At 41.5% G+C, this 24,600-nt stretch overlaps 1 protein-coding gene across 1 annotated transcript in view; it reads left to right on the top strand.

Moving 5' to 3' along the window:
• The window catches only part of LOC117760922 (copine-9-like), a 175,189-nt gene that overhangs the window by 12,580 nt on the left and 138,009 nt on the right, over positions 1–24,600 (top strand). Inside the window, exon 2 of the mRNA XM_034584341.1 lies at positions 9,434–9,474. Coding sequence (XP_034440232.1) covers positions 9,434–9,474 — 41 coding nt within the window. The remainder of the gene's footprint in view (positions 1–9,433; positions 9,475–24,600) is intronic.

Below are 24,600 nucleotides of genomic sequence, written 5' to 3'. Positions count from 1 at the left end.
CCCAGCAGGGGAGGGCTCTGATTGGAGCCTCCCCCATATCATGTCCTGAAGGTCTGCGGCATGAGGCTACATTACAAGCCAAAGTCCTTTGTGTCCTAAATAAGATTAGTGTCTGACAGAAGTTAGGCTTCAAAGACGGAGCAGATTCCCTGCCCTCTAAGTGCAGCACCAAACAAAACCCTCGAGATGAAAGACAGTCGGCTAATTCGTGCATCAAACATCTGATTTCTGTGTTTCTGAAAGAAAGCTGCATTTTCTCACTGGTGATTTATTGCCCCTTATTTCTCATCGATTTGGGAGTAGTCTCCTTATTGGAATGAAATCCTTGCTAACAAGCAAGCAATCCCTCAATACACATCTTCATTGCAAGAGAAGAAATGCAAGGCAACTTTCTGAAAAGCGTATCTAGAAATAATAATTTGAACCAGTAGCCTTTGGCTGTATTCATCTCAATTCATTTTCAGGTCAGTGTGCTTATAATGTTCAAACACTTTGATATAAATTTTGAAAAAGTACACACTTACTACATATACTTGACTGACTGATGTTCAGTTCTGGCAGGGCATTATTAACTGTAAATACACATATTACTTAGTAACTATGTCTTGATGTCTCCAATAATTGTTTCTGAGAAATGACACCCAGGTGAAACAATATTTTTCAAAAATTCCCGGCACTTGTAGCTTCCTCTCCTTTAAGGCAGGCTTGGTCATTTGTTTCTGAAACACTTGTAACACTGTATCCTATTTGTTCAAATCCTCCTCATTTCCAGACAATCAGAGACCAAAGCAGTTGTCAGGCAGTGCACGTTCATGTGTTTTGGGGATGTAGCTTTGGCTGACAGGAGGTGGGATGTATCGTTTTTTAGTAGTCTGCTCTTGCTAACTTTTCCAGGACTACCAACCCTTGCTTTAAGCTTACAGGGTGATGCTGTACCAGGCTACATAGATGAGTATATCAGCACTTTTATCTCTTTTCCTCACTTAGTTATATTATGGTCACTGGACAGTAAGGGGATACTGTACATAGTGAATTTAGAAATAAAATCAACCTGTAACAAGTGAAGTGGACAGAGGGATTGAAAAAAGTGTTTCCTCATAAGATATAATTTGTTTCAATTAACAAAATGGTCACCACTCTGTTGGTACTAACCCTAATAGGGTTATGTGTCTAGGCTTTGGTGTTTGATATCTCTTTTAATAATAATAATAATAAAAATTGAGGTTTGTGGAATAAAAAAAAGCATTGCCGACATCACTGTCAGTATCAAAGTCCTGATTCTGCTTGGCCAGCAGTTAGCTCCTGTACCATTACCTCCAGTTACACATTTAAATACAATTAAATGTATTGCCAGGGTCTAAAATAAAGACTTTTTGCAAAATAAAAGCCTGTGATTTGAGGCGGGAGCGATATTTGGATTTTATGTAATTCATGCTTGAGAAAACCTACTCGCATATGTATGTTGATACAAAGATGGACAAGACTCCAAATGCTTATTCCATGTTCATATAAGTGTTGGGAATAGCATTCATGTTTCAATTGCTCCATTTGTGCCCTTGAGTGAGAATGAGTAAGTCTTTATCAGCTGTCGGCTAGAGGGCCGTGCTTCCCTTTCCCTAGAGACTTTTGGTCTGTGGGTTTAGGTGATTTGTCATATCCACCATGAAATGCAACTTTTCCAGCCAATTGGTATCTTCCAGTTTGAGAGGAAGGTTTTCACATGTTCCGGACAAGCAGCAAACCGTTTCAGCACCTCTCCCCTGGACAGCCACCAGACTTTGTGATGCAGCAAGAGATCTGAATATGCGCTGTCAACTTCAGCTTACAATGAACAGAATTTCCGGGTTTTAACTCTTTTTCCATTATTTTGTTAACTATCTGAATAACAAGGTTCAACACTTCCATACACCCAGGGGGGGGGGGGGGTTCAGTCGCGGTGCTTCTTGGGGCAAGATGCAGTGAAACGTGAGCAGCTTTCGCTCCAGCCACTTCTGAAGTAAAGTCACAAATCCATTCTGTGCTCCTCTCATACTAGGTGCCCCATCAGTAGCCACCGACACCCTGTGGACGGTGTTTAATTCTTTGGCTTTCAAACAATCTAAATCAAACAGCCTCACAAATGTCCTCCCCCAGCTTTTGGCCTTTAAGAGGTATCAACTCAATAATTTCTGCCTGTGGCCCCAGAGTTCACATATCTGCATAACAAGGCTGTCTGCTCTATATTGTTGGCATCACTCGACTCGTCACAGGCCATTCAGTATGCTGGAGCTGAATTGATGTCCTCAATCTGTTGACTGGTAATGTTTGTTGTCACTGTAATGGCCCTGTCCTTGGCGGTCGTCGCAGAGAGACATATATGTCATTTTCTGAACAATCTCCCGTTAGTTTTTGAAGTCCGAGAACAGATGCTCTGATATTTTAATGAACAATTCTGTCATGTATTCTCCATCTGGGAACGGCTTTCCACGCCTTTCCTTATTAGCTGCAAAGAAACTAGCAGCAGTAGTTAAGACTTGAGCCACTTCTTGAACGCATATTTGCTCTGCTCAGCTTTCTGCAGCAGTTCCAGGTTTCGCTCATCTCCATCTTGGTACTATTCAGTAAATGCTGTGTGCTTGTTCTGGAATTGTTGTAATTTCTCTCCACATATCAAGCACACAGGTAAGCCAGAATCGTTGGCAGTGAATGCAAAAGAATCCATCCATGCAGAATTAAACTCTCTATTATCCTCCAAGACTTTTGGGGATTTTTCCATGGTTAGCTTACCGAGGGGTTGAGTCGGAAACTCAATAAGGTGCCTGAAGGGAACGTCGAGGGGCAGTAGACGTATATAGGATGTGACGCATATTTTAGCTGACAATATATATATATATATATATATATTTTTATATCAGTGTCACAGTATCCCCCTAAGTGCCAAGATAAGATGTGTTCCCTTTGAAAAATGATCCACTGCGCAATAAGAAGTCAATGAAATAAAAATAAAATAAAATGAACATTTATTTTTCATGTTATATTTTGTCAAAGCCACAAAGAGCCACTGCAGAGGGGCTGAAGAGACACATGTGGCTCCAGAGCCGCGGGTTGATGACCCCCAATGCCAAAGTGGTTATTCTTTTGTTTGTCTGTCTGTCCGTTATTTAGCAGGATTACGGAAAGACTACTGTATGGATTACCACAAATCCTGATGGAAGGATGTGGTGTGGGTCTGGAAACAATCCATTAAATGTTGTGGATCAGGAACAGGGGGGGATGCAGGACTATTTTTTCTCTTTCTTTAACGTTGCTACTTAGGGCATTTTATTTGGCAAATTTTTGTTGATTTCTCAGATAATAATTTGTCGAGTTTAATTGAAAAAAATCTGATCATAATTATAAATATACAATAGTTTAGAAGAGGTCTCCGACGGACATAAATCAGTGTTTTCTGAGATCCTTAAACATGTTCTTAGGTTATTATCAGATATTAAAATTCTAACTTTCATAATATAACAAAGTTAACTATGAAAAACACAGCTCCCATGATATTTCTCCATTGAACTCACTATATGTCATCATTACCTGTTTCCCTATTGACATTTATCCCCTCTGTTCTCCTGGGATCATGTTTAAAATAGAAGAAAGAGATTGTGCTTTTGTGTGGACTATGGAGATGGACAGGTCTATTCTCATAGCTCCTCACTCATCTGGCTCGTCTTACGAGCATTAAACCAGTGAGTCCTGGGCTTATGGGAAATGTTGTTCATTAGAGGCTGACAAATGGAGTGACCCACATGACATAGTACTGTTCTGGGCTATTTCCCGCAACAGCCATATGGATTTCGACTAACAAAAGTATCATTTCAGATTTTAATGGGGTTTTCCTACTTTTCGAGGGTTCTGGTTTCTTTGTGACTCGATTTGGGTCTATTTCTGTGGTGAAAGGTGAAAACTGCACAGCCAGAATAAGTGTATGGAGATAAATAGTTTGTATAATACAAACTGTCACACTCTATTGACAAGGGAGGCCTAATATACAGAAGCCCCACGCATGAACATGAGCATACTGGAAATGGACATGGTCAGAGCATCATGAACATGTGAAGATACACACTGTGCATCTCCCTGCAGTCACCCTGACTCCCTCCTCCTCCATCACCCTGACAGCTACAAGCCCCCGAGAGAGGAACCTTTCAATGTGTCACTTACTGATCCTCTTCACTGAACGCTGTTTTTAAAAGAAACTCACTATCAGTCGTCACTGATGTGTCAAGACGTTAGGAGGGAATATGGGTCGTGATTCTGACAGTGATTTGATGTTTGCGTGTGATTCATTTCCCTCGCTACAGTTTCACATTTGTGTTTGCAGCTGAGTTGACTGGAAAAAATCCTTTGCCACAAATAAAGACAACACATTCAAATGGTGCCCATATTACACCAATCAATCACAGGGCTGACTGAGTGGGTAATGTAAGTGTTTGTTGTAAGATGTTGTAATTTTAAAAGTCACATACCAGGATTTTGCTATATTGTTCTGTTTGTTGATGTTAATGATCTTTTCTACAACGGAGTATTAGGACCATGTTGAAGGAAAAAAATGAGAGATTACGACAACAAATTTATCACATTATGAGAAAACCAATCTCAATTTGAAACTATGATACTCCTAACAACTCTGATGTAACCAATGATATACAGTTGCCCACTACCAAACATGCCCTCCTCCACAACAAGTGGTAACTTCCAAGTCTGTGGGGTTCTTTCTTCAGAATCGACTCACCAACCAAGTTGTGTATAGCCCATATTCACAAATCACAATTTGTCTCATGGGGCTTAACGAGATGCAACATCTTCTTACTCAGCAAGAGTAAGGAAAAAGTTACAACTTCCTTCTCATAAAACTATGACTATGATTGTACAATTATTACTTTATTCTGGTAATATTATGACTTTATCCTCGAAATCACAGAATTTGGTTTTCTTCAACATGGTCCTAATTCCCCCCCCCCCCCCCATTTCAAGCGGTCCATATAAGAATCAGCTTCATCAGCTGGAAGTCACTTTGTTATGATGATACTTTCATTATGATAATTCCCCCCCCACAAGTTTAATTTACACATATTATCTTGAATCCTTGTTTTTGTCACAAGTACTTTCACACAGACGATGAATATTACGTGGATATATTTTCTTGGCTCTCACACAACATTAACAAATCAGGGCACTATAGTAATTCAGGCTATTGAACAACTTTATCCAGACAGATGGCAGACACACTACAATCCCCAGCAGGACTGTTCCAGTGACATCCTAAAACATGTCTGGAACCAGGGCAGTGGTAGAGCTTCTGTATCTTGTGAAACTCTCCATCTCTTCCTGAACCTCCTCGTCGAGGGCAGTACTGTATCTTCATCACAGGATAATGTTGAATCCCTCAGTCTTTCTGAAGCTGGTAGCTAATTTATTTGAGCCTTTTTGTTGAACAAGTGTTTCGAACATGTTTCTAATTCACATCCCTGCTGGTATGAATATTTTAATGCAAAATATTTGCAGATGAGTGATTCACATCTTCGTGTCATTCATTTATCACCCTGCTGGTTTGTAAAGGCCTTTACAGATAATAATGTGATGGAAGATTGTCTGTATGAAGTGTCAACACCATGATGAAAATGGATGTTGCCAATTATTTCTATACAGGGACTCTTCAGAGGGTATCATGTTAGAGCATATCTATTAACCAAAGAGTGTAAGATGTGAAGACTTTAGCTACAGGATCTGTTCTGATATTCTTTCTATTGATTGCACTGTCAGCTCTGTGCATGTTCCTTGTTACTTCCTTGCTTCAGGGCCTTGGGTTTCCTGTGTCAATTACTACAAAAAACGTCAAATCAGGATGATGTCATGGATCTATCATTAGTGGTGCAATAATTCCCTGACAAAGTGTCTGACCTGGGGCTTTTAGGGTCTCTGGTTGTTGTTGCCATTGCCTAATTGCAAATGTATCTTTTGCTTGGAGGAGCAATTCATTCTCCTTATGTAATTTACAACTTCTCAAATCAAAGCTGAAAGTCAGCACTTCAATCTCAGTAATTCTTAAATCAAATCTATCTGGAATACATTGTATATAAATGATGAAATCCAGAAGGATACAAGTGGAGGTTATAGCTGTTCACTGTGATTCAGTTTATGTGTACTGTATATATATTGGTGGACAGTCAATTTACTGCAGAGGTTCCACATGATACCAAGACAATGGATTGGAACTGTGTCATGTTCATCTGACATGTGGTCACCCCAGAGATATGCCAACATGAAGCAACATGAAGCACCAGACCCAAAGGTCTCATGTGCTGTGCTTCACTTAATTCTTACTAATTACAAATGCACTATGAACTAGTCAGATTGACTCTCACCTCTGTGTGGGCAGTCCTTAGCCCAGTGGGATATACACTGACAAACACAGAAGGCACATTTTGATCTGCTGCCATACCAAGGGTTTGCCAGGCAGACGCGTCTTTTATTGATCATTTTGGGAACATCCCCTTCTTAAGATCGGTTGGTGAATCCATTACCTTCCCCTCTTTGGCCTTTGCTTGGATACATTTGCAAGGTCCAGGTAAATTCCAACTGTTGGGGCAAATGACTCTCTTCCAAATTTCCTCCTCAGTGCTGGCTTCATCCATTTCAAATCTGTACCTGAAAACACTACTGATTTTCAAAGCTGAAATAAGACTCATAAATCTGGTCTTTTTTCTTCTATGAGAAACAAGTCATCACGTTTCACAAGTCAAGTGTTCATGCCAATGTCTTTATTCAAATCTTCAATCCTCCCGCTCCTCCCGAAAGTGTTTGTTTACTTATATGGAGCTTCGTATCTCTGGCCCTGATTGTAACTTCAAAGATACTTTACTGTGCAATTCTACCAGGATATACAATATGCACACTGTCAGACGCCACACTGTTCAAAAGAGCTGCTTCACCATTATTTGCAGTTTGTATTGTTGTTTTCCAACAGCAGAAAGCTCATCTACAGTGGGGCAAAAAAGTATTTAGTCAGCCACCAATTGTGCAAGTTCTCCCACTTAAAAAGATGAGAGAGGCCTGTAATTTTCATCATAGGTGCACTTCAACTATGAGAGACAGAATGGGGGGAAATAATCCAGGAAATCACATTGTAGGATTTTTAATGAATTAATTGGTAAATTCCTCGGTAAAATAAGTATTTGGTCACCTACAAACAAGCAAGATTTGTGGCTCTCACAGACCTGTAACTTCTTCAAGAGGCTCCTCTGTCCTCCACTCCTTACCTGTATTAATGGCACCTGTTTGAACTCGTTATCAGTATAAAAGACACCTGTCCACAACCTCAAACAGTCACAATCCAAACTCCACTATGGCCAAGACCAAAGAGCTGTCAAAGGACACCAGAAACAAAATTGTAGACCTGCACCAGGCTGGGAAGACTGAATCTGCAATAGGTAAGCAGCTTGGTGTGAAGAAATCAACTGTGGGAGCAATTATTAGAAAATGGAAGACATACAAGACCACTGATAATCTCCCTCGATCTGGGGCTCCACGCAAGATCTCACCCCGTGGGGTCAAAATGATCACAAGAACGGTGAACAAAAATCCCAGAACCACACGGGGGGACCTAGTGAATGACCTGCAGAGAGCTGGGACCAAAGTAACAAAGGCTACCATCAGTAACACACTACGCCGCCAGGGACTCAAATCCTGCAGTGCCAGACGTGTCCCCCTGCTTAAGCCAGTACATGTCCAGGCCCGTCTGAAGTTTGCTAGAGAGCATTTGGATGATCCAGAAGAGGATTGGGAGAATGTCATATGGTCAGATGAAACCAAAATAGAACTTTTTGGTAAAAACTCAACTCGTCGTGTTTGGAGGAGAAAGAATGCCGAGTTGCATCCAAAGAACACCATACCTACTGTGAAGCATGGGGGTGGAAACATCATGCTTTGGGGCTGTTTTTCTGCAAGGGGACCAGGACGACTGATCCGTGTAAAGGAAAGAATGAATGGGGCCATGTATCGTGAGATTTTGAGTGAAAACCTCCTTCCATCAGCAAGGGCATTGAAGATGAAACGTGGCTGGGTCTTTCAGCATGACAATGATCCCAAACACACCGCCCGCCAACGAAGGAGTGGCTTCGTAAGAAGCATTTCAAGGTCCTGGAGTGGCCTAGCCAGTCTCCAGATCTCAACCCCATAGAAAATCTGTGGAGGGAGTTGAAAGTCTGTGTTGCCCAGCGACAGCCCCAAAACATCACTGCTCTAGAGGAGATCTGCATGGAGGAATGGGCCAAAATACCAGCAACAGTGTGTGAAAAGCTTGTGAAGACTTACAGAAAACGTTTGGCCTCTGTCATTGCCAACAAAGGGTATATAACAAAGTATTGAGATGAACTTTTGTTATTGACCAAATACTTATTTTCCACCATAATTTGCAAATAAATTCTTTAAAAATCCTACAATGTGATTTCCTGGATTATTTCCCCCCATTCTGTCTCTCATAGTTGAAGTGCACCTATGATGAAAATTACAGGCCTCTCTCATCTTTTTAAGTGGGAGAACTTGCACAATTGGTGGCTGACTAAATACTTTTTTGCCCCACTGTATGTCCTTTGTAGATAGTATAAACAGCACACTGAAAAATGTGTTGTTCTGGAGTAGATACTATACTTTTCTAATGTAAACACATCCATACTTCATGGATCCTAATGGCGGCAGTGGACAATAACTGTGGACTATAGTGGCATCCGATCTTGATGGTGGATCATGATCGTGGTGGCTGCTGACCATGGACTATGATTGCAGCAGGACTGCTCGATACATAGTATTTCTCCTCAGACACTTGACCATTAATGACATTAATCCACCAATTCACTGACCTTCAGTTATACTTCAAAATGTTTACCCTAATCAATGCTGCTAAAACCTTTATCTTGATGTTCTCCTTTACACTTGACATCCATTGCACTTCTGTCCGTCCTGGGAGAGGGATCCCTCACATGTGGCTCTCTCTGAGGTTTCTACGTTCTTTTTTCCCTGTTAAAAGGGTTTTTAAGTAGTTTTTCCTTACTCTTGTTGAGGGTTAAGGGCAGAGGATGTCACACCATGTTAAAGCCCTATGAGACAAATTGTGATTTGTGAATATGGGCTATACAAATAAAATTTGATTGATTGATTGATACTTCTTTGGGTATGTCAGTGACTTCGTATCGCATCAGTGCTGCTGACAAGCTCTAGTATTGAAGTCAGTTGATAACACAATCACACAAAATGCTGACTGGTGACAATCCAGCTTTATTGCAATAACTTTAAAGTGACTGAAACTGTTTATCAAATAATATTCTATTCAAAATCATACAAGCCTCAGCCTCAGAGACAAAACAACTTGCTCTAACTATCTGTTTCTCTCTCTTTCCTTGTGTTGCAGAAACCTGTTGGACATGGACACCTTCTCGAAGTCAGACCCAGGTAACTGCTGCCACGGTTACATTCCTTCTTTTTCATCCTGTCATCAAATTCAACATTCACGCCTGTGAGTGTCACCTCCCCGATACCTTTCAGTCCACACAACACTCCACTCCGACTGAATGTGTTTCATGCATGTGTAATTAAATCAGGGCTTATGCAGCTTATCAGTGCGTGTCAAGCACCAGTGAGTTTAACACAGCGAGTGTCTCTCAGAGTGTTAATGGAATCAGTACAGCAGAGCAGAGAATGAAAAGCTGGAAAAGACTTTCAATCAAGTTTGTTCCTAATTAGGGCAAATTCTCACTGGAGCCTGATTGATCACTTGATGATTGGACACACTCGCACAGACATGCACATTTTGTGTGAAATACAGTAACCTTTAGCAGCAGCAGTAAGCCGTGAGTCACTCTTGGCTGGGGGAGGGGTGTGTGATTGAGATTTCAGCTTAACTGGTGAGAAAGGGAGAGGCGGAGATTTCCATCTCGCTCTGCTGTGATAAATACAATAGTTCTTTGGGTAATCAGAATTGACACTGGTTATCATTTTATTATCATCATCATCCCTCTCATCTTGCATGCATTACAAGTGGGTGACTTAATATCTTAATGTGCATTTATGTTTGCTATATCTTTGGAGCACACCAATCTGTTTAATATGTGTAAATGTATTTTAATTTAATCGATTTGCATAATATACTTTTCCTTACTAATAGATTTTCTTAAAACCTGGCTGCTCCTCACTAATCATGGAATCATGTAAAATTTCCATCAGATAGTTTGTTATTTGATGTTCAGTTTGACGAGGGTGATGATAAAAATTGAGAACTATGACTAAATATATTTTACATAAAAAAATACGAAAACTAAATGATAATGCAGAGGATTCAAATGAACTAAATGCTGTTTTTATTCAAAATGTGTGGGACCATGTGTTGTAGCTTGGAGTAGTAAAACAACATCTGCTGCTTTTGCTCACTTTGATCATATCAGACATTTGAGCCTCTTCTCTCAAGATAAACCCAGACGGTAATAAGTAAACAGCACCTTTTCTAGTCGAACTCGTACACCAGATGAGAACACCTGTAACCATGGCAGCGGAACACAACAGATGTGGCAACGGAATATTTACAAGACAAAAATTATACTTCCAATACTGACTGACAGAAAACTGATGCAGATGCATCACTACCATGGTAAACAGCAATGCTCTTATGATTTCTTACTTTAAACCAAGCGTTCTTTCTTTGACCTCACATCTGACAAGCCTTCATATTTCTGACAGCTGAGAAACGGTGTGTTAATGTGACCCTATTACTCTCACAGCCTCATGATGAATTCTCACAAGTGTGTCTGCGTGATAGAAGCTGAAGTATCTAAAACCAGTCCGTTAATCTCTATCTGTTTCATGGACTTAACATTAGAAACAAAATTCCTGATCTTATTAACAATCACTAATAATCTTAAAGCTCCAAAAACTTCAGGTAAACTTTATGATTTAGTTAAATGTCACTTCACATGCAAGAAAAAAGGTAAATGTCAACAGGGATAAGCTGTTCTGAATATTTATCTCATTTATCATTTCTTGGAGTTGTAAAGATTTAAACCCAGTGACAGGCAGGCACTATCTGTAAGGAGGAAGGACACATTATAATTTGCTGATTAAAAAAAAGAAAGATCCTGACAATAATCAGGATTACAGTTTAACTCAGTTTTAGGATTACCATCATTTTTGAAAATCATTTCATAAATGTTCATTTTACAAAGATGGAAATATAGATTGTAAATTCTGGACAGAATAAGCTTCTGGGTTTACTTATTGTTAGGAAGACACACACTCTCTCTCTCTCCCCCCCCCCCCCACTGTCAGTCAGGAGACCAGGGGTCCTCAGTGACACATCACCACAGATTAGTCTTTTTTCCTGAGCTGGGTGGAGGTGGAGAGCCATGGTGGAGGGTAATGATTGTTTCAGAGGGGTCTTGAACTTCAAAGCTTTTCTCCCCACTGTAGAAAAGAGGGAAGCTGGACTCGCTGTGGCTACAGTGCCCCCTCAGCTCTTTCATGTCCACGGTTAGAGCCTTCAACTGGACCCCAGCATCCGGCCAATACAGGAACAGGGTCGATACCTGCTGATAATGTCACACAGCATAGAAAGCTACTGATAAATGACTGAACCAGTTAGCCCGGCAGATCCATGCCTGTAAATAAGCGCCTCCGTTTAGAGCTTGAGTCAATAAATGGTAATAATTTGTATTGATTCTCTACAGATCGATTGATTAGTGAGTGACTGGGGGTTAGAGGTCAAATGCCTTCTGATCGGCTGCAAATAGACAACTCATCCATATCTTACTACTCAACTCACAGAAATGTCACTTGGCCAAAATTGACAGTTTATAATGTTAAAAATGGTCCCATTCATTAGAACAAGGGAAAGGATTTTATAAATACATGAAACCCATTAGATGTCCCATTTAAGCTGGGCATACATTATGATCCCAAAGAGGGATCGAGCTGGAGGACAATGCCTGGAAAGAGGACGAGTGGACTACATGGCTCAGTCCATGTCATTGAGGCTTTTGAAAGCCCAGTCAGAATCAGCATTCATCCCGAGTGTGTGTCTGAGCATATCTGAACCCTTTGCCTTTGCCTGAACCTTTTGATTTGTCATCATCCCCCCAACAAAAAGACAACAATGCAATAAAAGGCAGAATAGTGCCACCCTGCCATTGACATGGCCGAGTTCGGCATTGCAGCAGTCCAGAGGCCAGTATCTCTGCCTGTCACGCAGAAGACTGGTGTTCGATTTCCAGACGAGGAGTGTATCTGTGTTGTCTTTTTCACAGACAGCACAAATGCTGCATAATCCAGCTGCTCTTGCTGTCAAAATCAATCCTCCATTCCCCTGAAACAACAGAGTCGTCAGCCATGAATGTCATCACAGTGCTTCCTGGTTACAAACAATCACCTAACACCCACATACAATCAGCCTGTTTTCTAAGAAATTGGGTCAAACCCAGACACTTTTGGATTTGGGGGCCTCAATTGATTTTGAAGTTACACTAGACTTGACCAGCTTGGATGAAAAGCCTGCACTGGCTCACAGTGAACTTTGTTGCCTTTTACTTCATCTGCGACAATATCCTTTTTAGAATCTCTCGTCTGATATCTTAAACGCGATAGGTCCTTAGCATGAACCGGGGCAGAAACAACATCCTACGCTGATGCTTTTGTCCAACAGTGAGGTCAAATTTTGCTGACACACAGTCATTGTGATTCATAATTTCCGTGTCTCCACATCCACTTGATAGAAATTTGGTAATCATTGGCAGTTCAGTTACTGTACTGTAGTGGTTATCACATTTGCTTAATATACGAAAGGTCCCCAGCTTGAAACTGGGCAGAAACAAAATCCTGCACTGAACAGACAAACAGTTAAGATTATTCAGGTAGAACTGGCCTTGAACCCATGCTCAACTGATTAACGTTACATACTGAGGCCATCAAACCACATTACACTCTGCGCTGATAACCATCACATTTCATTGAATGTCTGTAGCAAAGTGAGAATAATGTTCAAACCTTCTGTAATTTCTTTAATATTTTTTCCAAATTGCTTTTAGGTAATTTGATAAAATTCCAACACCCCTTAAAGACTCAATGAAGTGTAAATTGAGAATTTAGAAGTATGAGATGTTCATCTAACATGCAACTATACATTTACCACGTAACTATTACTAGGAATGTTATATTTCATCTCATCATAGCTTTGTGTATGTATCAATGTCAGTCATATTTCACACTGTTATCATTGTAATGTCTAATGTTGTTGTATAGTCATTGTCAAGTTCCTAGTTTTTTTTCCTTCAACTCCTGCCCAACTTGCAATGGCCTGGTACAAGAACCCCAAAGGACGCACGGGACAACTCTTTCCAACACAGCTCTATTTATTTTTCCTTATTTGTTAGTTGTTTGCTGGTTGGTTCATCAGGTTGAAAACCTTCAAAACACAAAAAGAACAAGAAGTTATACAAATATATTTCAAACAACTTCAATCCAATAAATAAAGTAAATATGTTTTTACAGTGTACGTAACTGAATGAATGTAAACAGTATTCAAACACCTATATAAATTGAACAAATAACTAAGTACACTTAAACAAAAAGCCAAACTTATATGCATGCAGCCTGTATGCTGTGCCTGTGTGCTGTGTGCTGCTGGTTCTTATTTTACAATTCGTCAAACAAGACATCCTAACATTCATGACGATAGCAGCGCTTCCAAGTCTTGTTTCAGTACCAGTGGCTTCTTTGGTTGTACCATGAGCTGAATCCTCTCTCCTGCCTCTCTCTCTCTGCTCAGACGTTTGCTGAGAGTCCTTCCATCCGCAGGTGTTCCAACTCAAGTCATAATGAGCAGCCTGCACTGGCCTGCTGGTGGTGCATTATGGGACTTGAAGTTTTTTAGGCAAGGTTCATAATTTTGCCTCGACAGCTCCCACTTGAGCTCCTGGTTTTTTAAACCCAGGGAGGTCACACCAGTCCTTCAAGCCTCTGGTTGTTCTTCAATCGGTAGTAGGATGACTAGGCGTCTGACATCCCTATGCAGAATTGTTGCAGGGATTTTTGTTAAGAGCCTCTTGGATGCTTCCCTGTTTGTCTTTGTGATCTCTCCTCTGGTTGGCTTCGTGACTGGGACGGGGTAGCTGGGAAAGGTTTTCACATGTACATCCCTTACGATGCCTTTCCTATCAGCGTTGACACTGACCACTCTAGCCAACTTGTATTGACCTCTCAGGGCATTTTGGTCAACCAAATCTCCTACTGCAACATTTCGCTCCTTGGTGTGCCACTTGTTTCTTATAAACAGATTAGGACCAGCCAACTGGCACCACTTCTTCCAGAATTTGTTGACCTCTCCTTGAATACTTTGGAGTCTTTTGTATGGGTAGCTGTCAAACTTGAAGTCTCCTGGGTCACCCTTTGGACTGGCCCGTCCTAGCAACAGAGAATTGGGGGTGATATACTCCACACATTCTTCCCTGCTTTGAGTTCTGGCATCGATGGGTCTCTCATTTGCGAGGTTGGCTGCCATGAAGAGAAATGTTTGGAATTCTCCCCAGGTGAAACATCCATCTCCACCAAGATTGCTCAAGGCTCGCTTCACAATCTTGAGAGCTGCCTCAGCTGCCCCATTCCTATGGGGAGAGTCTGCAGGGTGGATCCGCCAAGACCACTCCGTTCCATGCTTGGCAGCGTTTTCTTCAAGCTCAGACCTGTTCAGTTGGTCCAGAAATTTGTGAAGCTGCTTCAGAGCAGGCTTGGCCCCAACAAAGTTAGTGCCAGGGTCTGACCACAGTTTCCTGGGGTATCCCCTCAGTGAAGTGAACCTCTGGTAAGCCAGCAGGAATCCTTCAGATGACTGGTCACTCACCACATCAGCGTGTATGGCTCTGGAGGCCATGCAACAGAACACAATTCCCCACACTTTGCATCTGACTCTTTTCTTTACTTCATCCTTCACTTCATAAGGGCCGAACAGGTCCATGGTTGTGAATTCAAATGGTGCAGCTGTCTCTGTTCGCTCTGGTGGAAGTTCACTCATGATTTGTTGACACTGCCTTGCCTTGTTTCTCCTGCAGACCACACAGCTGTCTACCATTTTCTTGGCATGTCTTCTGCCTTTTATCACCCAGGCTTTTTTCCTCGTTCTGAGAAGGGTCCCCGCCACTCCCTCATGGTTTGAGTTGTGGGCTTCTTGTGCCAACAATGTAGACACCCATGCTTCATATGGTAAAATTGGCACTGCAGTCTTGTCGTCATCAAACATCTGAATTCTACCTCCACAAACAAGAAGTCCAGAGTCCAAATCCTTGTACACTGCCAATCTGCTTAGAGTCGTGTCTGGAAAAGTTCCACCTTCCTGAGCTGCGAGAAAGAGGTCTCTGAGTGCATCCTCACGTTCTTCCACGGTCAGCACAGCTCCCTTGGTCTTTTCCTTGAGTGACATCGCCTCCCACTTTGACTGACCTCTGGGCTGGCCCTTCTTCTCCAGCCACTTATGTGCACCTCGGCACACCCAGCCGATGACCTTGACCAGTTTGGACAAGCTACTGAACTTCCTCACTTCCACAAGATTTTTGATTACCCAGCCAGCAGGTTTCCTTCTTGGAAGGAGAAGAGTTGGGTTTGATGCAGTTTTTTCCTCTGGAATTTTACTTTTTTGGCTCTCCTGCGGGGCCTGCAGGTTTTCCTTTTTCTGGCCTATTTTAGCTTGAGCTCTTGTCAATACAGCTGCGAATGCCTTCCTCTGGAGTTTGTTTACACTCTCCCTTGCATGAGCTGCAACCTCTCCAGCAGACTTTATAGGCCACTCCTCCATTGGCCACTTCAGGAAGTCCGGTCCATTCTGCCATGTGGAATTCTCCTTTAGATCTTCAGGAGTGCCGCCTCTTGTAATGATGTCAGCAATGTTCAGATCTCCCGGTATCCACCACCAGTCTTGCACCAGTCCAGCCTTCTGGATCTCGCCCACTCTATTTGCGAAGAAGGTCTGGTAACCATAGTTTTCTCTTTGAATGGCCCCCAGAACTGTTTGACTGTCAACTAGATGAAACCATCTCTCGATCTCCATTCTTCCATGCTTTTCAAAATACTGCCTTATCCTGGCCGCGAAGACAGCTCCACAGATCTCAGCTTTGACTGCTTCTCCCTTTTGATCCAGCGGTGTAAGCTTGACTTTTGATTCAACAAATCGGACTTCAGTTCCTTGACTTGTCTCCCACCTCACATACATCACAGCTCCATAGGTTTTGTCACTTCTGTCTGAGAATGTGATCCCCCATGGTTTACCTTCCCAGTCAGCTGGTGTGAGGCTTCTTTGGAATCTATTCTGTCCAAGCTGCACATACTCTTCAAAAAGCTGAATGGCTTCTTCTCTGAGGCCTTCTGAGAGAGGTTTATCCCAGGTTTCGTGGGTCAGTTTACCACCTCCACCTTCCTGGAACGCTTTCCTAACAAGGATCGCCTCTTTCTGTTTGGCAGGTGTAACTAAGCCAACTGGGTCATACAGTCCAGCTACTTGGCTTAGGAGTTCCCTCCTAGTCAGCGGGTTAGGTGTCTCAGGTCTCACCTCCTGTTTGAGAAGATCCTTGCCACCTCTCATCTTCTTTTTCCTTTTGGAAAAGTTAATTGATGTCATCATGTAGAGTTTGTCTTCCTCCACTTGGTACCCAATGCCCAGGGCTTTGTTGTCTTCATCTCTCATTTGATTTGGAAGAATAAAGGTTTTACTTTGTTTCACTTCCTTTTCCAGTACTTCTGCTTCAGTGCCTTGCCTCCCACTTTGCCCTGACCGGACCCAAGGTTTGAGAAAGAATCCTCCAGCTCTCAAAATCTCCTCAACTCCTGCTGTGATTTTTTCCAGCTTCTGCAGGTCATTGTGGGAGGTTAAGAGGTCATCCACATAACTGTCCTCTTCAAGGACTCGCCGTTCGTCCTCGAAGTGAGCAAACATGGGCAGGCTTGCTGTTAACCGCATAGCTACCTGTGCAATGCAGCCGGCTGGCTTGTCCCCGATGTTGACTCTTGTGATGGCATATTCAATTATCTCTTCATCTGGACTGTCCCTCCAAAGAAATCTGTGCAGATGCATCTCACGCTCCTCTAACCATATTGAGTTGTACATTTTCCTGATGTCCCCTAAAGCTGCATGCACACCCCCTCTGAACCTCAGCAGAACAGCTCTGATAGGGTTGAGAACATCTGGTCCCTTTAGAAGATCATTCATGCTTACACCTTTGAATTTCTGGCTGCTATTCCATACAATTCTCACTGGAGTTGTCACTGAATGAGGGTTTGGTGCCACCAGATGGCTTACGTACCACACTGGTCCTTTCCACTTGGTTCATCAGGTTGAAAACCTTCAAAACACAAAAAGAACAAGGAGTTATACAAATATATTTCAAACAACTTCAATCCAATAAATAAAGTAAATATGTTTTTACAGTGTACGTAAATGAATGAATGTAAACAGTATTCAAACACCTATATAAATTGAACAAATAACTAAGTACACTTAAACAAAAAGCCAAACTTATATGCATGCAGCCTGTATGCTGTGCCTGTGTGCTGTGTGCTGCTGGTTCTTATTTTACAATTCGTCAAACAAGACATCCTAACATTCATGACGATAGCAGCGCTTCCAAGTCTTGTTTCAGTACCAGTGGCTTCTTTGGTTGTACCATGAGCTGAATCCTCTCTCCTGCCTCTCTCTCTGCTGAGACGTTTGCTGAGAGTCCTTCCATCCGCAGGTGTTCCAACTCAAGTCATAATGAGCAGCCTGCACTGGCCTGCTGGTGGTGCATTATGAGACTTGAGGTTTTTTAGGCAAAGTTCATCATTTTGCCTCGACAGTCATCCCTCCAACAACTAATGTTTATTGGGTCATGGTGGGGATAGAATATGTGACCTCGCCCTTTAAAAATAGTGATTGAGTGAAGACCACAGTAAGCCTGGACAACATATGTACTTAAAGATTCAATTACAATGTAATTAAATGATTTAATTCATAATTACTTATCAAATGTAAGTATATTGTACTAATTTGAAGTAGAATATTCTTACAAATGTAGTTATGCATTGAGTGGATAACCTTAAGTGAAATGCACAAAAATTGTTAAGCTTTAGTAGTATAAACTTACGTTTATTATATCATGACCACACATCTTTTTCTCAAAGGAGAAGCTGCGTGTTGCAGAAGTATTTGCCCCACTATTATTCTCCTTTTGGAATTTTACTTTGCAGCCACATGATTGCAGGAGTTTCAGATGTTACCACGTAATTACGTAATGAATGCTACCTCTTGAGTCATTTTATTTCATTTCTGGGAAATTCACTTTTTCAAACAAACAGTTACATGTTCAAAGGGCTTCAATCAAATGGGAACGGATGGTTTACAATCCTCAGAGGACATTCTTTTTCACATACTGTATTCCGGTACAGCAGTTGGCCTACCCACCTGTAAGCTAACCTAGCTATGTGTGTTGCGGTCATGGACACCGCCCTGCATTGAAGCCTGAAGGAACCCGAGCGCAGCACATACAAGGTGCTGTGAATGGGAGGCGAGTTGTGCACCAAGTTTCCATTGGAGGAGAGAGAAGAACAGTGGGACAACAGCTGTAACATGGTCCATTGAATCTGGTGAGCGCCATTAAGTTACCTATAACCTGCTACACTGACAAACCACTTCAGAGTCAGGTGACTAGTGTGGGTGTGTTCGCAGTTGCGCATGTGTGTGTGTATGTGTGAATTCAAGGAGCTGTTGGTGAGTAGTTAACCTGTTAATTTTTCTATTGAATATAAACTGGCGAAAATGGCAAATTTTCTGCCTCTTACTACATTGTAACATTAAACCGCCAGGGAAATTTGTATTCATTACCATAAGGTAACATTAATTGGCCGATCAGAAGGAAACATGACCTAAACTTTCACTGATATGGCCTTAATGTTACCCAGTTGGAAGTAATGATCTCAAAATACAGAACTAATACAAAATACAAATACAGTGTAATAAACTCACTGAACCTAAATAATTGTCTGTGTTGCAGGTCACAAAAAGAGATGCTTTGGAAGTGTAAGTGTTGCCAAGTGGAATTTGAAGAGAGCATAACTATTTAAACACTTTAGGTTAAAATATGGAAACTATGCAGGTACTTGTTTACATCCGTTTATTCTATGTACATTTAAATCACTCAATGCACGATCATGTCCTCAGTCTTAGGGGACTGCTTGTCATGGTGTTTCAGTGTCATTCAGGACCTGCTCTGTAAAGCCGTTTTCAGACATGACCTGCGGGTAAAATCCGGAGAATTAGATACAGAGTTTACCCGGTTTTCATTTCACACAACACAAGCTAGAGGTTCTCTGCACAGACGCGTTGACAACAGAAACAAATCCTCTCCATTATTAAGGGGAGAGGCGGAGCAGCAGTGTGCAGCAGGCAGAGACAGGAAGTGACGCATGCAGCGATCACGTGATCATGTTTACAGCACCCTGGGACCGTCATCAGCTCTAATCAAAACAAACAAAAAAGTATGAGATATTTATTTTCTTTTTGTTTTGTACATGTTAGAATCCCCCCACTTTCTTGTGGTGAATCAAGCGGGGATCACCTGGTGTATTCTCACATCGGATTCTCCTGAATTTCTACGGACTTTATACTAGGAAGCCAGGTGGAGGAAGTCTGCAGAAACTGGTGTGTCGCACTCAAGACATTAGAATTCACACATGCACCTCCCCTGGCAGGGGCGCCGCTAGAAATTTGCCCCCACCCACCAACCTGGAAAACCCATTTATGAATTATAGTCTAATAATAGAGAAAATGAAAATGAGCGCTACGGTACAACCCTAGATGAGCTACATAAGCACTCTTCAATAGCCCCAAAGGAACTAGATAACCACTCCAAATATAAATATACATTTTCAAAGTGTCTTATGGGCTTTGTTGTGCAAAAGAGATGGACAATATATGTAAAACTGATTTTTTCAACACAATAGTGAATTTTACATCAACACATTAGTCATCACATGCTGCCTTGAGATGGATACATACAAATTAAAAAAGGGTAGTTAGTAAAACCTGCTAGGAAAGGTTTCCAAATTTTGATGGGGTCTTATTTTATAACTTAATAGATAAAAGTATAATTTTAATTACATTAACTAACTAATAATAATAACAATAATAGTCTTCTCTGAGGGCCCCTGTCTGTGCTGGGCCCTTGTAACCCCCCCCCCCCCTTACGTGCCCGGAGAAAAGGAAATACTGGGAAACTGCAGACTTCAGTGCATGTCTGGAAGCAGCTTAAGTAATATGTTTGCTACTAATATTCAGAATAATTCAGACTCAGACAAATTATATCTGCACTATTGATTTATGACACATTAAATGAAAACAGTTTATTGTAAAATTGGCTAAAATTAACCTTATACCCGCTGCACACAAGATGACTTAAAAATCTTAACAGATATGAGAGATGTAACAGATTTTTTATCTTTTAATCATGAAAATGTGCACACTAGACACTAGACTATTCGGTTGGGATGCTGGACCACTGCTATTTAAACAAACTCTGAATTGGCGATTCCAGAGATTTGAGAAGAAAATTGCATCATCAAATGTCATTTCCGAATCAAAACAAACAAGGGGGTCGCCTGCTGGCATCATCAGCTAGTTGCATTTGTTTGTTTCATGTTTTGCACAAATAAAGAGAACATTAAAACAAGTTCCTTTTCTATTTTCACAAGTCTTAGTTACGCTGTAGGCCATGTAGCATTGTAAATGCAATACGCAACATTGTGATGGTGATGCTTCCCGCTCAGCTAGATCTCATTGGCTGTTGTGAGTTTCTCATTCACCCAATCGCTGTTCCTGTCATACTAAACCACTGAAGCAGAGTCCGATTTCAAATCGTAAAACATCAAATATCTTTCATGTTTACTATTTGAAATCATGGAGGCTCTGATTCAGTTGGTGGCATTAAGATTATGTCTGGGAACCTCTCACACTACTGCAGGGGTATTCAACTAAAATTTAAAGAGGTCCAGATAGAGAAAAATTCTTGAAGCAAAGGTCCGGAAGATCATAATGTCTAACTATTTAGTGTGATATATATTTAAGTAGCCTAGTAGTAGTACTATCAACATCTGCATGTACTAAATACCTGACTGTCAAATCAAATGAATTCAGTACGATTCAAAAACTTTGACAATATTTATTGTCACGTAACAAAGAACTGAACATATATGTATGATTGCAGATACATATAATGTTCTCTCATTAACTAAATAAAAGTAGGGCTGCATTTCAAAATAAGAGAAAATAAATAAAATGTGAAAATGGTGCATGTTCAAATAAAGGGCTTAACTTCAGAAAAATAAAATAAAGGGAGCAAAAGCTTGAATTTCCCTTTTTCTGTTTCACATCTTGACTCAAAAGTCTCAACCAATTTTACAGATAATAAATCTCAACACATCTTAACAATTGAACAGTTTTAGAATCACTTTGTTCCCCTCTTATATCCCACTCCCCCACTTTGTTCGTCTGTTTCTCTCCCTTTCTCCGTCTCACTCCTGTTTCTCTCCCTGTCTCCGTCTCACTCCTGTTTCTCTCCCTTTCTCCGTCTCACTCCTCTGTTTCTCAACTTTCTCCGTCTCACTCCTGTTTCTCTCCCTTTCTCCGTCTCACTCCTGTTTCTCTCCCTTTCTCCGTCTCACTCCTGTTTCTCTCCCTTTCTCCGTCTCACTCCTCTGTTTCTCTCCCTTTCTCCGTCTCACTCCTGTTTCTCTCCCTTTCTCCGTCTCACTCCTGTTTCTCTCCCTGTCTCCGTCTCACTCCTCTGTTTCTCTCCCTTTCTCCGTCTCACTCCTGTTTCTCTCCCTTTCTCCGTCTCACTCCTGTTTCTCTCCCTGTCTCCGTCTCACTCCTGTTTCTCTCCCTTTCTCCGTCTCACTCCTGTTTCTCTCCCTTTCTCCGTCTCACTCCTCTGTTTCTCAACTTTCTCCGTCTCACTCCTGTTTCTCTCCCTTTCTCCGGCTCACTCCTCTGTTTCTCTCCCTTTCTCCGTCTCACTCCTCTGTTTCTCTCCCTTTCTCCGTCTCACTCCTCTGTTTCTCAACTTTCTCCGTCTCACTCCTGTTTCTCTCCCTTTCTCCGTCTCACTCCTCTGTTTCTCTCCCTTTCTCCGGCTCACTCCTCTGTTTCTCTCCCTTTGTTTTCTCTACCTGTATCTCTATCTGTCTTTTTCTTTCTACCGTCTTCTCATGTGTAACTTGCCTCTAACTCTCTCATCTGTCTGCACTGTAGAGTCGCAATGTTTACCGCCTGGAATGCAGACTGCAGACTTGATTGGCTGAGTAGTATCACGTGGGATGGCTTAACTCGCATGCAATTGGTCTGTGCATTTCCTCATCCGCTAAACCACTACCGTAAAGACTACAAAAGCTGCGCCGGTTACAAATAGAAGCGCCCCGTCAGGTTTTAAATCATAGCCTTCTGTTTTGGCTGTAGGTCCGGGTCCGTACGGGACGGCTTCTGGGTCCGGACCCGGACCGCGTCCGCCTGTTAGTGACCTCTGCACTACAGGATGATTTGGCCAAATAACCTGTTCAGATAAATCCCGAATTAGTAACACACCAGCGATTGTTGGAAGTGGTGAGTTGGACCCTGATTTGGCCGAACTATCCTCCTGTGTGCAACAGGCAATAGACCTCTTGGATTTGTCCTCCAGTTTTCCCCCTTGTGTTTTTTTAGCTATTGTGAGAAGGGACTTTGGAATATTGGTTGATAAATTGTACATTGAATTGTGTTTGATAGCGTGGTAGCTATATTTATATTGTGACACACTTTTTGTTATAAACAGTCAATGGTACTTTTTGGCTGACACCATATAATCTAGTTTGCACAATAATGTCCTCTCATTGTTTCTTGCTCCTTTAGGATGTAAATGACAAGGACTTGTACAGTCAAACTGCAGCGAAAATCCTCAACTCAACCCATCCAGATTTGGGATTGTTTTGGGAGGCCCTCTGTCTCCTTTTTATGCCTTAAACCTGGACTACCCAAAGTACCCCAACAAACTTTCTGAATGTTTATGCTACTGCTCCAGACATCAAGTGCTTTGTTTTAAATGTTGTACTTTTAGGATTCTATGTATGCTTAATGATATTAGGGCTTGAACTGATTAAAGTTTCATGGTCAAAAGATCACCATGAACTCATGTTTCCAATTTCATACCAATAAGCTGGTTTCAGACATGCACTGATATCCGGAGATCCTCCAGAGAAAGGTGTATGTGTTGAAGCAAATGTCTGAGTGAGAGCCTCGGGCCTCAATTTCTGTCCTCTGGCAGTCCTCTAGCAGAAAGTCTGTTTGTTGTCCAAAGGAGGCGATGTGAGAAAACAACATGAGATCCTGTTGCAAAAGTGAAAAAAAAGAATAAGTGCCGCAGATGTACTCTATGAATCCGCATGAATGGGTAAATGGCAAAAATAGCAGTGCTGTAAAGCGCTTTGAGTGGTCATCAAGACCTGTAAAGCACTATATAAATATTTACATTCACAGATTCAATTACTCATAGAATAATTGCTATTTACATTATCACAGTAAAATCCAACTTTAAAATATTATCTGCCTCCATTACCCAAATTATCACCTTTCAATTTCATTGCCTTAAATCAATGTAGCGCATTTATTTCATTTAGCATATTTCATGTGTTATCCTTGTAAGTATTCCCTTCCTACTAGATATTAGTCAATAAATCTCATGTTTTTGTACCTGGCTGCTGGCTTTGTGTTTTTTTGAAGTACAGAACAAAAATACATTGAATCTATAATTCATGACCTCTAGCTCGAGATTGATTCATTTATTACATTTCATAAATTTGCTCTGATAAGAGGTGATGCCCCTTTTTCATAACGAGTGCATATTTACAATGCTACAGGGTGTACGTGTTGGTTAGTGCCCGTGTGTGTGTCTTAAGAAAGAGGAGGGGGATTTACAATTTAAGAGTTCAGGAGTCTTGTGGTCTGTGGAATGATGTTGTGCTGGACTCGGGTCAGGATGCTGCGGGACTGTCTTCCCAATGCAGTGAGCGGTTTGCCGCTGCTTTCCATGATGACGTTTTCATACTGCACCTTGGCACGTAGATGTCCATCAATGCTCGCAGTTAGTGATGTGCTCTTACTGCATTTTCTCAAAGATCTTGTTCAGCCTGGGTATTAACATCTGTTTCCAGTGATCTGATCACAAGTGGACAGCCAGAAGTACGTCTATTCACACCTAGCATTTAATATGTGTCTTCAGTGACCCCTTCACTTCCCCGCTCTGTATGCAAATAAGCATGTATGTCATTTCTGTTCACAAAGACCAAATTATGTTGTTTTTAACCAGTATGACTGGATGTGTGTTATCAATGTGTGTGTCAGTGTGTAAGAGTGAGCGGCGGGAGAGTCAGGAGAGGCTGTAAAAAAAATCACTCAATATGTGTCGCTGTTAATACTGTGGTGGTGGCAACAAATAATTCAATGCATGTGAAAAAGTTTGTTTCGATAGGGATATGAATGTAGGGGCTTGC

Source organism: Hippoglossus hippoglossus, chromosome 5, assembly GCF_009819705.1.
Source record: "Hippoglossus hippoglossus isolate fHipHip1 chromosome 5, fHipHip1.pri, whole genome shotgun sequence".
NCBI lineage: Eukaryota > Metazoa > Chordata > Actinopteri > Pleuronectiformes > Pleuronectidae > Hippoglossus > Hippoglossus hippoglossus.
This window is presented reverse-complemented; position numbering and strand designations above follow the sequence as displayed.